This window comes from Lepisosteus platostomus, chromosome 17, assembly GCF_059453375.1.
Source record: "Lepisosteus platostomus isolate fLepPlt1 chromosome 17, fLepPlt1.hap1, whole genome shotgun sequence".
In the NCBI taxonomy this organism is placed as follows: domain Eukaryota; kingdom Metazoa; phylum Chordata; class Actinopteri; order Semionotiformes; family Lepisosteidae; genus Lepisosteus; species Lepisosteus platostomus.
In genome coordinates, this window is record NC_142627.1 from 6,668,244 (window position 1) to 6,683,214 (window position 14,971).

At 44.8% G+C, this 14,971-nt stretch overlaps 1 protein-coding gene across 1 annotated transcript; it reads right to left on the reverse strand.

The window, feature by feature from the left end:
* Positions 1-1,685: 1,685 nt before the first annotated feature.
* On the reverse strand, positions 1,686-11,267 carry rhoua (ras homolog family member Ua). Its single transcript, XM_088610263.1, has 3 exons — positions 10,595-11,267; positions 9,542-9,600; positions 1,686-6,259 (listed from the first exon to the last, which is right to left on the reverse strand). The coding sequence occupies exons 1-3, from the start codon at positions 10,842-10,844 to the stop codon at positions 5,807-5,809; spliced, it is 762 nt and encodes a 253-aa protein (XP_088466389.1). The 5' UTR covers positions 10,845-11,267; the 3' UTR covers positions 1,686-5,806.
* Between the last annotated feature and the right edge of the window lie 3,704 nt (positions 11,268-14,971).

Genomic DNA, 14,971 nt, shown 5'->3' on the forward strand with positions numbered 1-14,971 from the left:
AACCCGAGCCTGTAAAATTGTACTTGTTTTTTTTTCCCCTGTAACAGCCATTGAACATCACCTGAGCACTGCTTACTTTGCACTTCGTAGCACAGTAGTTCTTGGCAGCACAGGGGCTGCATTGGTTTTTTTACCATTTCAGCTTAAACTTACCAAACCTCAGCCTGCACCTGTTGGGGGTTTACTGTCTTTCACTGCTACTGGTATTGTGTACTCTTACGATCTTCACAACCCAAGAAATTCTTGTTGTTAAGAAATACAGCTGTATAACAACAACAACAACAAATCCCTTCTTTCTTCTTACTGGGAAGGAGGAAGACAATAGAGGTTTAAGGAAAAGCTAAACAAGTTGGAATGGACACGAGGCGTGACTCTGGTGTAAGATCACTTTATTAGCCCTATACAATTTCTTGCATTAGGAATTCGTCTTTTTCGCATACCCCAGCTTGCTCTCCATGAGACACACAGACAGGGAGAGAAGCCTGGGGTCGGAGCGCAGGGTCAGCCCTTGTACAGCGCCCCTGGAGCAGCTGGGGTTAAGGGCCTTGCTCAGGAGCCCAACGGAGTAGGATTCGTCTGTCGGCCGCGGGATTTGAACAGGCAAGCTTCCACCCACAGGCGCAGATCCTGAGCCACAGAGCCTTGCTTTAGGGGGCGGGGCGGTGGCTCTGTGGCTAAGGCTCTGCGCCTGTGGGCGGCAGCTTGCCTGTTCAAATTTTATTTGGTGTACAATGACCTCTGGGGTGCTCTCTGGACTTTGTGCTTGCAACAGCACTCTTAGGGAAGCTTGGCTGTAGGAGCTGCGTCAGAGGAAAGTCAACCACCATATGTGCAATGGCTGCAAAGCCCCCAAACAGGAGGCAAATCCGCAGTGTGAGCAGACCTGTCAGCTCCCTTTAAAGAATCTGATAGTAATGCAGATTAGCAATTCGCTGCCATGTGACTATGACACTGAGTGTGCCAGTCCCACCCAAGAGGCAGGCCAGTTTGCAAACACCAGCAGGGCTTAATATTAAATTTCAAACTTACTGTTCCAACTACACCCATATGCAGTTTACCCATAATGTTATCAATAAACTGTACCTATAAAATCACATGGTCTTATTGCCACCCTGTATAGCATTCCTGAAAATTGATATGCTGTTAAATATTAAGCGACAGAGTCTAATGTCCTTAGATTTTCTTTTGAGTGTTCTTTGGACTGGGTTGAGTTTGACATGGTAGCGTGTCAATAATCCCTTTAAGGATTTTGAGCACCTAAATCAAATCTCCCCAAAGTCGTTCCAAGCTCATGAGATTAAGTTCTTTCAACTTGGGCTCTGCGGCTGAGAATTGGCATCATCCTGGTCACATCTTTGATTCTGTTCCAGAGAAGCTGCTCAGAATAAGTCCAGAACTGACAGATATTATTATTATTTTGGTCACGATGTGTCTTTGCACACGATAATCTATTATTGACAAATGGTAACATCTGGTATCTGTAATAGAGAAAATCAAGGATGAATTTAATTAAAATAGACTGCTTCCTTTCAGCAATTAATAGAATGTTTGCAAATTAAGGCAAGGTTTAACAAGGACTTAATATTTTACCGTTATTTCAGTTTTTTTGTCAATCAGCATGTTCCATTGTTATAAAGCAAGGATCGTTTATCAAGTGACAAAAACACCCAATGAACCTTAAAACATTGGATCGTGATGTCAAGTTTATTCGATCATAGCCAGCCATATAACCACTTTCTTACCACATCGGAGCAGAAAGGAAAATCCCGTAAGGCTGGGAGTAAGATTTGGGTTATGGAAGAAGCACTTGAGCATGTTGGAATGAACTTGGGTTTACAGCAGCAGAGCCAAAGAATCTCACAACCCGAAGGATCAAGCAGCAGAAGCTCTACCTTATGTTTCCAAACATAAGCTGAACAGCTCATGATTAAAAACCAAACCTGTTACAGTCAAGTGCCAGCCAAGTCTCTCATGCACGGTGTCCTGCGCATTGCTGGTTACACTCGAAGAAATCCATTGAAATGCATTAAACTCAAAGACAGTTCATTACTGTAAGAGCTCCCAGGATTAATGACACGCTTCGCCCTTATAGATAACTAAAGGCAACTGCTGCAGAACCGTCCCATGATTTACCCATTTTACAAGGGCTCATATTGACTCAAAAGAAAGAATCAGTCTCTCTAGCGCAAGTCCGGGCATTTAGAATAACAAGCTTTTGCAAACGTGCTTGGTCATATGGGGTTTGTCCGATTTTCTAGGGCACAGTCCTGCTTAGCATGTAAAGCAAAATGGTATCTTCCTGAGGTAGAGACTTGTATAATAAGCTTGGTGCAGAGTCAACAACACCAAGATAACTTTTCTCCAGGCATCTGGAGAAACATTTCCTTGTGCATTGTTGACGCGGTTTTTCCCCAGTAGACAGTGGCAGTTGTTTAGGATCTGTCATCTGCATTTTCCGAAGATGCCTGCTAACCAATCATCAATCAAGTTTCTTCCCATCTGCATGAACAGATCACAGAAAATGGCCCAGAAACGTCAAGGGTGCCGAGCAGAGATGTCAAAAATTAAAGTGAAATGTATGCACCAAAAAAAACTGAAGTCTGGAGAGCATTGCAGTAACAAAGTTATTCCCCGACATCTCTTTGTATTAAAACTATTGCTGAGCTGACTTACACATTGCACTTCCAACTACACTTTTGCAAATAGCTTTCTGCATGTTTCATGTAAGGAGCACAAGAGTGGGTGTTTGCATTATGAGACACCTATTATAGTTGCCTCTACATAAATCTTTTTTATGTCCTGGATAATCTACAGATTCCAGGAAGCTTTGAACTCAGGTGCCTGTGATATGCTCAGCAAGAGCCATGTCAGTCCTAACTGCTTTCCGAGTTCCCCTGCAGCTGTTTATTTGATCCTGATTTACAGCGACAACCAGGAGACCCATTTACACAGAATCTAACCCAGTTCTCCATATGGCTGCTTGATACCACAAACACATGCGAGATAGCTTGGAGAAAGTATTGTCCATTCTCCAGTTAAGCTTGTACAGACCTCCCAATATCCACAGGTAGCATTGTAAATCATATGAATGTTTGCTACCAAACTGTCACCTATGGATATCTTTGTCGGACCTCATTTCTATAGTTTTTCCCTGTGTAGACATTCCTATAGCAGACCATGTACAAATTACAAGAACGAGATACAATTGAGTAGATCTAAGCATGTAGCGGCGAAAGAAAACCACCTGATTCATTTCCGGTTTTATTAAGCTGCAGGTTCCTATGCAAACAGGAGCTGGGTAACTCCAGCCTCTTTTTTTTTTTTATATATGGACATTAGGTGTGGAGTTCAAACAATTCTAAACGTACTGATTGTATGTTTCATTGTTACAATTTGAGCCTACAAAACACACAAACCCAGTTCTAGAAATGACAGGCTTGTCTGCTACAGTACATGGTGGAAACAAAACTGAAATTATTTTGAGTAAAAGTAAATGAACATTTCCACAATCATTTTCTCTCAGCTGCAATGAACACACACTTTTAAAACACAGGCTTGTTTCAGGACTGTTTTTCCTCCTGTGTCAAGGAGGGTTTTGTGCACATATACCCACACTTGGCAAGTCAGGGTAACTAAAGGCATTGTGTATCTGCCAGAAATGCTAATTAAACTATACCAACACCACAAGCCATCTACTTTCACAATTGGGTCACTACAGCTTAGTTGGTACACACTTTTAAGGATTTTTCTCCTAGTCACTGCAACTAATTTTCCGACAAACTCCAGAACAGTCTGAGGGGGCATTTCCCCCAGTGTCGGCCTTTACGAACCTCTTTAATTAGGTTGTGAGGTGTGAAAACATAACCACGCCCTAAAGAATTGACCGTTTATTTTCCACCAGCTGAAACGTTAGAGCACAGCTACAATGGATTACACCTGGAAATGAAATACATTCAGAAAAGAAGTATTACTTTTTGGAGTCGCATCTCATTCATTAGAATGAACTGGAACCTGTTTGGAAATATTACCAAGATTCTCCCCTCTGCCAGTTATGTGACTGGTTAGTGATATGAAAACAAGTTAGTTCTTTGGATTAACATCTGGCCCTCATTATATACATCTAAATCATTAATATAGAAACATTAACTGATAAATAACTTATCACTATGAGCTTATAAGTTCCCACTAACCTAAACAGTTAAGAGGCATTTGAAGAAAGGTGAATGCTTTGAAAAGGCCATTTCTGCACTTTTGAAAAACAAACATGGTGGATAAGCAGGCCCGTTCTCCGTGGATGAGAAAACCTTTGTCGAAATCCGAAATAAAATGACAGAAAGCATCATCTTCCTCAATGCTGCAATCAAAAGGTTTCCAGTTTTTTTTTTTTTTAATAGTGGTATTTACCTACTACAGGGGTGTCCAACCTTGGTCCTGTACTGTCTGCAGGCTTTCATTCCAACTCGGCTCTTAATGAGCAAAACCAGCTGGTTACCTGCTTAACCAGACCAGTTTAAAAGAGCAGGTGCTTCAGCGTCAAACAGAGCTGACATACTGCTGCTCCCATACGAGACTGGACCCCCGCGATTTACCAGCGAAAGGCAGTTTCATGCTTGTCACAATCTCACCAACACCTGCCAGCAGCAAGTGCTGGAAAACAATGGTCAGCAGTCTATTCTGGTTAATAATTGTCAATTTATTCCCAGTACTGCATCAGTTTCAAGGCAGGTTTAAAGGGGGAATGAAAAAAGGTTCATAGATTTTTCCACTTTGCCTTCAGCCACTCGACAGAACACAGTAGCCACACATACGCCTTCACTATTAACAGCCTCTGTCCCAGCAGAATCGCAAGACAACTCTGAACAAAGGTGTTCTAGGTAGTTTGCCTAGTAGTGATTGAGGGCAAAGAACCGTTACAAAAAAGCACCAAGTGTCTGTGACCCCTACTACCTGAGAAGCAGTTCGATTCGTCCAGTTAAGATGACAATTCACAAGCATAAAAAAAAGACTGCAAGATGTTGGGCGCCCTTGCTGAAGTGTCTGACAAGGCTGCAAACTAAACGTAGTGGTTAAAAAGCCGAGCCGTCTTCACGCTCACTTGTTTAAAAACTTCAGCCAAATAAAACTAGACTCTGGCTTCTTTCAGGAAACAGCTGGATGAGATCCTTGGTCCTGCTAGCAACCAAACAAACTAGATGGGCCAAGTGGCCTCCACTCTTATAACTTAATCATGTTTAAACAATATGAAAGGAAACACTGTTTGCAGTGCATTTGTTTTACTTTTATGGACTGGAAACAGCCTTGCACTGCGGTTTACAACAGGCACTACTTGAAATGGGCGAGGAGATTAACCTGTTCTGCAGAGTAACAGGCTAGACCTACTAATCCTTTTTTTTGAAAGCAGCAAATTTCAGGCTCCCACCACCCCCCTCCCCCCCCCCCCAATGGTTTTAAAAGAAGTGTTGCGACAGTGGGCCGAAAACAAAGTTCAGCAATGTTCTTCAGACCCAGCTTCTTTTTTCTTTCTCTCCACGCAGCACAGAAACCTCAGCAGGGGGGGGCTGGCTTTGTGCTTGAGGGTCTAATAAACTTAAAACAGGCAGCAATCAGGTGGCTGGTTAGGCTCTCTGATCAAGAAGGAAACAGCTGGCAGCAGTTACTCCAACACCTCCCCCAGGTACTGTCCCTCGTCTGCACAGGGGCTGCTGTCCTCACAGCGGGTCCTCTGGGCAGGCCGCCACCCTGTCCGCAGTCTGAGCTAATGTAGCCCCGACACCCCCTTGCGCCGCAAGCCCCCCGTCTCCGGCCGCTATACGAAACAGCAGTACTTCTTCCACCAGGACTTCGAGAGCTTCTTCATCTTGTCGGGAGTTCGCTTTTTTATCCTCTTCTGCTGCTGGCTGTTGGCGTGCTGGATGCTGGCCACGATGGCGGCGTCGAACACCTCCTTCAGGTTTTTCTGCGTCAGGGCCGAGCACTCCATGTAGCACACGGCCTTGATGTCCTGGCCACAGGTGCGGGCCGCCTCCTCGTCCACGGGCTTCTCCCTGTACTTGGCCAGCTCGATGAGCACCTTGACGTCCTCGCGCAGGTCGCACTGCGTGCCCACCAGCAGCAGTGGCGCCCTGGGGCAGTGGCAGCGGATCTCCGGCACCCACTTCTCCGTCACGTTCTGGAAGGACGAGGGGCTGACGACGCTGAAGCACAGCAGGAAGACGTCGGCGTTGGTGTAGCACAGGGGCCGGAGCTTGTCGAATTCGTCCTGCAGAGGAACACACACACACACAATGTGCAACTGGTGACAAACCGCCCGGGAAGGACGCCCCCTGGAACCCCTGGGAGACACAGACTCCGAAACCGGAATTCACCTCTCCTGCTGCTGCCCTCAAGGCATCACACCCTTCAAACGGTCGGAAGGAGAGCAGGATTTCAAAAATTAAGGAAAAACTTTTGTCTTAGTTGTGTCCGTTCTCGTCTAAATGACATCACAACTCACTTATATTTGGAATCTAAAAGGTTTTGCTTCCAAAAAGCTATAATAAGACTTACAGGTATGAGCTTCGAACTGCTATAGCAGTTTTCCCTTTAATATGGAATTTTTATCTCATTATATAGACTTCCCTTTGCTTTGAATAGGTGATTCACGCAATATTCCAGCTGTATTTTGACACTTTCGACAGCACACCCACCCCTCTCTAATGCAGCTCTAGCCATCACCATGGCTACAGAGGTCAAGCTGTGTAAATACAGTCCTGTATCAGCTTTCTCCAACTTCCTGATAACTCTGAATTGTTTTTTAACTCTGGAATCTGTGTGTGTTTTTTTCCATTTATTATTTCCTATAGTGCAAAACAACTGCAGAGGACTACATGCAATTAAAGAGAATGTGCGTTATAAATATCAAACTGGTATCAAATGAGACAGAGAGCCTAGGAGTTCCTGACAGTTCGTATCTGCAGGGAAATGAGAGAGAGCCTGAAATTCTGGGCACTCTCTCAAAAAGCACCGTACCAGTACGAATTCTACTAAAGCATACAGTACTCCAGTCTGAACTGGCCTTCTCTGTTACAGCCCACCCTTAAGTGTTAAAATAACGTAGCGGAAACTGGAGTGAGAGAGGAAAACATGTCATTTTAATAAATATTAATGGGTCAATAAAGAGCAATCACTTAACTTAATCAGCTACACTCACGAAATTCATAATTAAAACATGATTTTTAAATTAATGTTTCTACACTATAGTGTATGCTTATTTGTACTGTGAATTACTTTGTGATGATTGCTTTTTAAGCGGCTATATATAATAATATTTTATAAGGTAGATTATTAAACCTAGAATTTAAAAAATAAAGAAGCTGATCATTATGTCCTGTGGCTCACTGACAGCAGTTCCTCTAAGGTACAATTAAACATCGCTTTAAAGGGGGTCAGAGATCAGCCAGCTTACCCTGATCTTACCCCAGGGGTTGTGTACTACTGAGTGTGGGGCCACAGTCTGATTTTAAACTTCCAACTTCCATAGAAGTCCTGGCATCCGTGCCCAAAGGCTGGAGAATTCAACATGGAACCCAAATTCTCAACCACTGCAGGTCTGGCAACAACTCTGTGCTTCTGGAAACAATGCAAAGTCTGCACTGTTTGGTACAGAGAAGACAGTGCAACAGCTCTTGTATGTGGCGAAAAAATGCTTAACTACACCCGAATCACTACCAAGGCACCCAGCCATGCTGTTGAAGCAAATTACCTGGTTGCTCTCAAGAAATGGCTGGATGATATTCTGGGATCCTGTGAGCAACCACATGAACTAGATTGTCCCCTCAAATCTACATTCAAATAACTTTACTGCCTTGACCAACAAATGACAGTGTGGGCAATGCAATGGCAGCAAACGGGTGCTTTTCTGAAGCACTTAAGCCTGAGAAGTTGAAAAGACAGAGAAATAAGTGGACTACAGCAGCAAACTGGAGATGCAGGCTGTCAAGAGTGCAAACAGCAACCGGTGCACTAATAAGCATTTCATTTCTAATTTGTAGACGCTTTCATTGCAAATCAGACTAATTCATTTTCCTCACTTAGAGGCTGGTTGCATGCTGCTCTAAGAATTGTATCTAGCCATTTCCCAAAGGAAAAACAGATCCAGCAATGTGGACGCCTGGTTTGTCCCAGGTGATCTCTGCTCCTTGCCGAAAGAGGAGGCTCCTGCATCCTACATGGACCTGCTCTTAGCTTCCATTTGTTGCTCCAGTTTTATGGCGGAGCGATGGCACTGTGGCTCAGGATCTGTGCCTGTGGCTGGATGTGGATTTGCCAGTTCAAATCCCCCAGCCGGCAGAGGAATCCTACTCCGTTGGGCCCCTGAGCAAGGCCCTTAACCCCAGCTGCTCCAGGGGTGCCGTATAAATGGCTGACCCTGCACTCTGACCCCAAGCTTCTCTCTCCCTGTCTGTGTGTCTCATGGAGAGCAAGCTGGGGTCTGCGAAAAGACAAATTCCTAATGCGAGAAATTGTACATGGCCAAATAAAGTGATCTGATCTCTCTTATCTTGGATCCCGTCCTCTCATAACGTTACTAAACGGCACCTCCATGTGAATGACATTGAACACCTCGGGTGGGAAGAGAAAAGCCCCTGATCCCCAAACAAAGAGGTCCTTTAGGTGAAATGCTGAGCTATTAAACAGGCCGGTCCCGTCCTACGACTCACACTCAGCACAAGGCAGTTCCACTGCATTAACAGGATACAACGCAGACTCAAGCAGGGAAGCTGTCTTTTTACATCTCATTAACGAACACCAAGGACGTTAATTAGCATGGTTAACAGCAATTTAGAACTGCGCTGCCCATGTGGGACCGTATTTGCTAAATTAAACCGTTATTGCAGAGCCCTGCTGTGCTAAACGGATGAAAAGGCCCCACCTCCACAATTACTTGGGATGACAACTTTTTAGGAACATCCCTCTTTCTCCACTCATTCAAGCAACTGTACATTATGCTGCCATGAGTAGTGACATGAAAATATATATTCTATCTAGACCCAAACTAGCTCTTAATCTATTCCTGTTACCATCTTTAGAAGCCGACATTCTTTTGAGCACTGGATAAGAATTTCATGTGAAGTGGTTCCCCATGTGAAACAGGTGTGACCCACACCAGACTTCCCGACCTGCTGGAAGGTCTGGAGACTGAAATGTTGATTTAGTCAGGGTGAGGAGGAGTGCAGTACCATTTTTCATTAAACAAGCCCTTGCATCTACGTGTTTTGAAAAGATCTTAAAGGACACTTCAGATTTGTTTCACACAGCTGCTATACTAAGCGATACTGAAATGTGGATCAGGCAGCTTTGTGCAAAATTACTTGTGCAGACCCTATTTGCATTTTTAAAAGCTGAAATACAATTTCAGAGATTAGCTGAAATCAGGTTGTTCTCTGAAAAGGGCTGAATCCACAGTTATCAGAGAGAGAGAGCAGCTGAAATCAGGTTGTTCTCTGAAAAGGGCTGAATCCACAGTTAGCAGAAAGAGACCAGCTGAAATCGTCTCACTGACCTGGCCTGCGGTGTCACAGAGCTGCAGTTTCACTGGTTTGCCATCAACAGCCACGACCGCTGCAGGGAGGAAAACAGGAAAATCATAGGGTGAGAGAGAACATTTTTTCAGGAGTAATATCACAGATCTCTCCCCAGTTCCATTCATCACTCTAATTAAAATCTCTTTTATTTACCCTGGGGACGCGCTCACATGCGATCTCCCCAGAGCTGAAGGCGTTTTTTATTCAAATTCTGTGTTAAACGTAAGAAATGTGCCCTTAGAATTGGTCTGTGTAATGCGTGTATTTGATTATAACAACTACAACAAGAATTATTATTATTGCCTTCATTTAGGGGTTTAACTCAGCTCCTGATTCAAATGCTTTAAAGACTCATGAGCTCGAAATGACGCACGATTCTGAAAATTCTTCCAGTTACAACAAATCAAAAGAAACACATTCTTAGCCACTTCTTTAAATTACTTAAAAGGTTTTACAAACGGACAAGCTTTTCTGAAAAATGTCCTAAAGAGTATTATCTACAATATGAAGCAGTGGGAGAGAGCTATCATTGATTGGCCCGTCTTAATTATAATAAACGCAGCGTTATAGTTAAGCAGCGAAAAGATTAGGTTTGTTACTGAATAGCTGGGGATCAGTCAAGCTACTTATTTCTCTGGAGACATCTTACGCAATAACGGATCCCACACCAGATGGAAAGGGTCAGTCTTGAATTTAAATGAAATGCTGTACGCGCAGGGGTAGCTTTTTAACTGCCGTTCATCTCGTAGGACTTCAATATTTATTGTCGCTGTCTCATGAAATTAACGTTCAGCCCAGTCTCTCTATCCAACAAGCCTCTATTGCCAATTTAAACCAAAAAAAAAAAATCCGTATTCCTTATTCTATAAAACAGCACAATTCACTGCGCTGGTGATCACTGGAACGGAGCTTAAAAAACCGAAGTTTGCTTTTCTTCTTTTCTTGAATCGGAGAGAAAACGTTGAGAAGCCAAATTAGTTCCGTTACCGTTACAAAGGTACCGTTACAAAAGCCTGGCGACACGGAATTACCTGAAAAGTTGTCAAACGCCGTTGGGATGTATTCCGTTGGATACCCGTTGGTGGTGTAGCTGACGACCAGGCTGGTCTTACCCACCGCGCCGTCCCCGACAAGGACGCACTTCACCTTGCGCTCGGCGCCCGGACCCCAGCGAGACCTGCACCTCGCCGGCTGCTCTTTGCCCCGCCACCTGCGCGGAGGTACCGGGGGCGCCTCCGCCACCGCGACCGGCTTGTACTCCGCCGCTCCCTGCGGCGGCATCGCGGCGTGGCACCGGCGGGGCGGTCCCGACTGTCCCTACACCAGATCCCCCAGTCCCGAACGGCTCCCGTGTCCAGATATCCGCGGGGGTGTCATTGGGGGAGCAGAGTGCCCGGTCCCTCTCCCTGAACGGTTCGGTCTGGCTGGGAAATGATCCGCACAACAGACCCCAGCAGCTGTTTGTGACCGCAAAAGCAACCATTCAAAGCAACACTAACAAAAAAAAATAATCAATCCCTAAACGTCCACGGCAGAATATGCTTTTTTCGGGGGACCACGAAGCAGTTCCTCCGGTGAGATCGCGTCTGGCTGCAGTGTCGCTCTCCGTATCTCTTCCCCTCCCGCCTCGGTGCAACCTTTCAAGTCTCTATTCCCCAACTCCAGCCTCACCGAGCTACCCTACAGCTGCATGACATCATCGTGAACCTTACACGACCGCGTCGGGGCTTGGGGGAGGGGGTTTCGGGGGGTGGAAAAGACTTGACCGACCGACCAATCGTCGAGCGGCTGCTTCTCCTGCGAGCAGTGCAAGTCTGTTCATTGGCCGTGTTGCTAATCGTTCAAACTACCACTCTTCTACAAAGTTTTTTTTTTTGTTGGGGGGGTAAATCACACGGCTTCTAAATAGACCGTCGGTTCTTTTGGTCTCTAGAAGACCAAAGTGTCAGTGAAAGATTAACTTGCATTTCAAACGAGGCGTATAGGAATACCCACCCCTGAAAGTGCCACTCACGTGATAAAACACACCACGCAACGCCAACAGGTACAGCAAGGGCCAGAGGAGTTGTCAGTCTGCAGAAGAGGACAAATCGCCTGTCAATGGGACATTGATTGAAGCAGCAGGACATTTTCATAGCACTGTCTATTCTGCTTCTAACTGCTTGGTTGTCCAGTTCAGGGGATGAGTCATGCACATCCAGGACTAGTGGTCTAGTGCAAGGAGGAGCGTGTCCACAAGGCCTTGGTCATCGAGTACAGATACGAGTGATGAACCCCAAGTGTCCAGGAGAGCTCTTACAAAAGAAACATCATCCTTTCTTGTTTTCTGTCATTGCCTGCCTGCAGTGGGCTACCCAGAAGCCAGCTTGCCACCCAGTCTTGTGGGACGCGTTCATTTACAGCTCTCAGGAAGAGATCGGCGCAGGGATTTTCACTATAGCACGTGAAAAACCACAGTGGAGCGTGGAGTGCAATCTGAGTCGCCGAGCGAGCACCAAATGTACAGCTTGTTACTTCACACCTTGGAAACTTTGCCACATGCTTCTCACACGACGAGACAGCGCTGTGAGCACCCCTGCTTTCAGCCTTCCACTGCCACACCTAAAGTCTTTCTGTTGCCTGAACCATAATCCTCATGTTCCTAAGCACTGACTGAGACACAGTGTTTTGAATCATAAGTCCAGACAGTCTTGATGATCATACCAGGTTACAAATGTGTTACTGTGGTGTTTGTTTTTAACCCAGGTTAAATTAGAATTTATCGATTTGAAAAGGAGTACAGTTCTCTGCTACATCTAAGTGGGTTAGGAGAGATACCTTCAACTGTCTAAACTAGGGCTTGTTTGAGATATTTTCCTCCAATATTGTAAAATACTTTGTGATTATGTATCATGAAATAGATAAATATCTAAAAAATATTAGATTAGAAGTGAATCATGGTATCATTTGTACTGGTAGATGTAAAATAAGATGATTGTGATTGGTATAATGTATTTGTAGTTAAATAGCTGAAAATGCACTTCTTATTTATTCATTTCAGAAGAGATATTTGTAAGATGGAATTGAAATTAGTGAACTCTAAATAAAAGCACCTAAGGAAGAGATGGTAGGAAAAAACCCAGCCCTGGTTCTGGAGAGCTAGGTACCGTAATGGTCAGTCAACACAGATCTGGAAAGTATGTCTCCTAGTTTAGCAACCGGTTGATCCAATCAAGTGATTCAGATCTGGGCAGTAATGAAAACCAGAAACCACTGGGGCTCTCCGAGTCCATGGCCTAAGTCATTGCGCCGCCTGGTGGTCGTAGTGGTCAACTGTTGTCAATAAGAATCACAGCGCAGACATCACGATACCGACACTAGAACGCCGTAAGACCCGTTAAGGGTTGTTCGATTTTCTCTTCCTGGTTTCCGTAAACGTTTCTGGAGTCTGAGGATGCTGTTCAGAGTGGCTCAACACTTTTACAGACAGGAGAGACCTAATAACAAAGGAATTAGAAGACGGGTGGTCTCAAATATTAAAACACTTGGCACTTTTGTTGTTTTTTTTTGTAATGTCCTTTTTGGCTTTCTACAAATTGGTACGCAACAAGTTGTGAAGCTGCTACAGTAGATTGACCTCTGAAGGGATGGCCTTGTAATGTCTGGAGAAGTCTCTTACAGGCTGCCAGATGGGTTGATCTTTTCATCAAACGTCTTCGTGAATTATTCAGCCCGGCAGGACCTGGGCAGGGTGTGACGTGGGCTCCTGCTTCCTCCCACAGGGGTATCTGTCCCATAAATGAAACTACAAGTCAGATTAGCACCGTTCTCCTATTGTGGAGGGTCCATTTTAGGGAGATCGGTTGTCACCTGAAGCTGAGTAAAAAAATAGTGAGAAACGTCAATTTTCCCCTACTTGTTAAGGCCATTATATATAGTATAGTATTAAGAGTAATGGTGTTAACAAACTCCCTTGTTTTTATGAACTGGTTTGAACATAAAAGAGACTGACGTACTGTATATCCTCAGAGAAATTTCCAGCGGACTGGCAGCCCCCTTAGCTCTGCTGAGGTGTAACTGAGCCTTCCTACCTTTCCACAGGAGAGCTCAGGGGCGGCTGAGGTTTCCTCCCGCTCGGATCACGCCCTGGAGTCGCTGGGAGCCCCGAGTCTGTGCAACAGAGTCAGTCTGCTCCCCAACACTGCAACAGGCACTAAGGGGAGAGGCAGCCCGACAGACGTTTCACAGGCAAGAAAGTTAGTGTTTTCACCACAGTTTTAATTTTTTATTTTCCTTTCTGATCATGGTCATGAGCAACTTCCTTGCACGTTATCGTTGATGTCCAAGATGGGCTTTGTGGGTGTTTGAATCCCAAGTCTGTGCTCCCGTTCTAAACGAGTTGCAGTTACTGACTTGTTTCACCCACTTTATTGTCAATACCCTGTCACTGTCGATGGTGCGTGGATTGGTACTGTAAATAAAAAGAAACCGTGACGCGTTTGTTAAACAAAACCACCCGAAGGAATTAGGAACTACAGGGAGAATTACGAGAGTTTAAAAAGTGGGGAGGATGATATCAGATTTGTACAACTGGAGCTTGAGGTGGTGTTTAGGATGTGACGGCTGAGGAGCTCCTTCTACCGAGGAAAGGGGATTAAAGTCAGCTGAGAGGGGTATCTAAGCAAAGATACCCGTTGCAAAGAACTGAAAGTGGAAAAGTCAGACTAAGTAGGGCGTCTCAATTCAAAACAGGTGACATTTTATTGAGATATTTAGTTGTTTATATTACTTATACTAATAATTGTTATTGTTAATTACACGTATATAGCGCTTTTCTGGACACTCCACTCAAAGTGCTTTACAGGTAAGGGAGATCCCCTCCACCACCAGTGTGCAGCCCCACCTGGATGATGCGACGGCAGAGTGCACCAGTACACTCCCTACACACCAGCTATTAGTGGGGAGGAGAACAGAGTGATGAAGCCAGTTCAGAGATGAGAGTTATTAGGAGGCCATGATTGATAAAGTTCTTGGGAAATTTGGCCAGGACACCGGGGTGATACCCATGCTGTTTTCGAGAAACACCTCAGGATTTGTAATGACTACAGAGAATCAGGACCTCGAATTTAAGTCTCATCCCATATACTATACTGGGGCATTAGGACCCACACAGACCGCAGGGTGAGCGCCCCCTGCTGGCCCCACGAACACCTCTTCCAGCAGCAACCTTAGTTTTTCCCAGGAGTCTCGCATCGAGTTACTGAGCAGGCTTACTGAGCTTCAGGAGTCTGTCAGTTGCGTGCTGCAGGTTGATATGGGCGCTGGCGATATGAAGTCATATGAATTCTATCACTAAGTATCATAAAAAAAAGTCAGATTTTTAATTTGTATTTCTCAGAGGAAGTGCCTGACATATTCAGGTCTTAGTC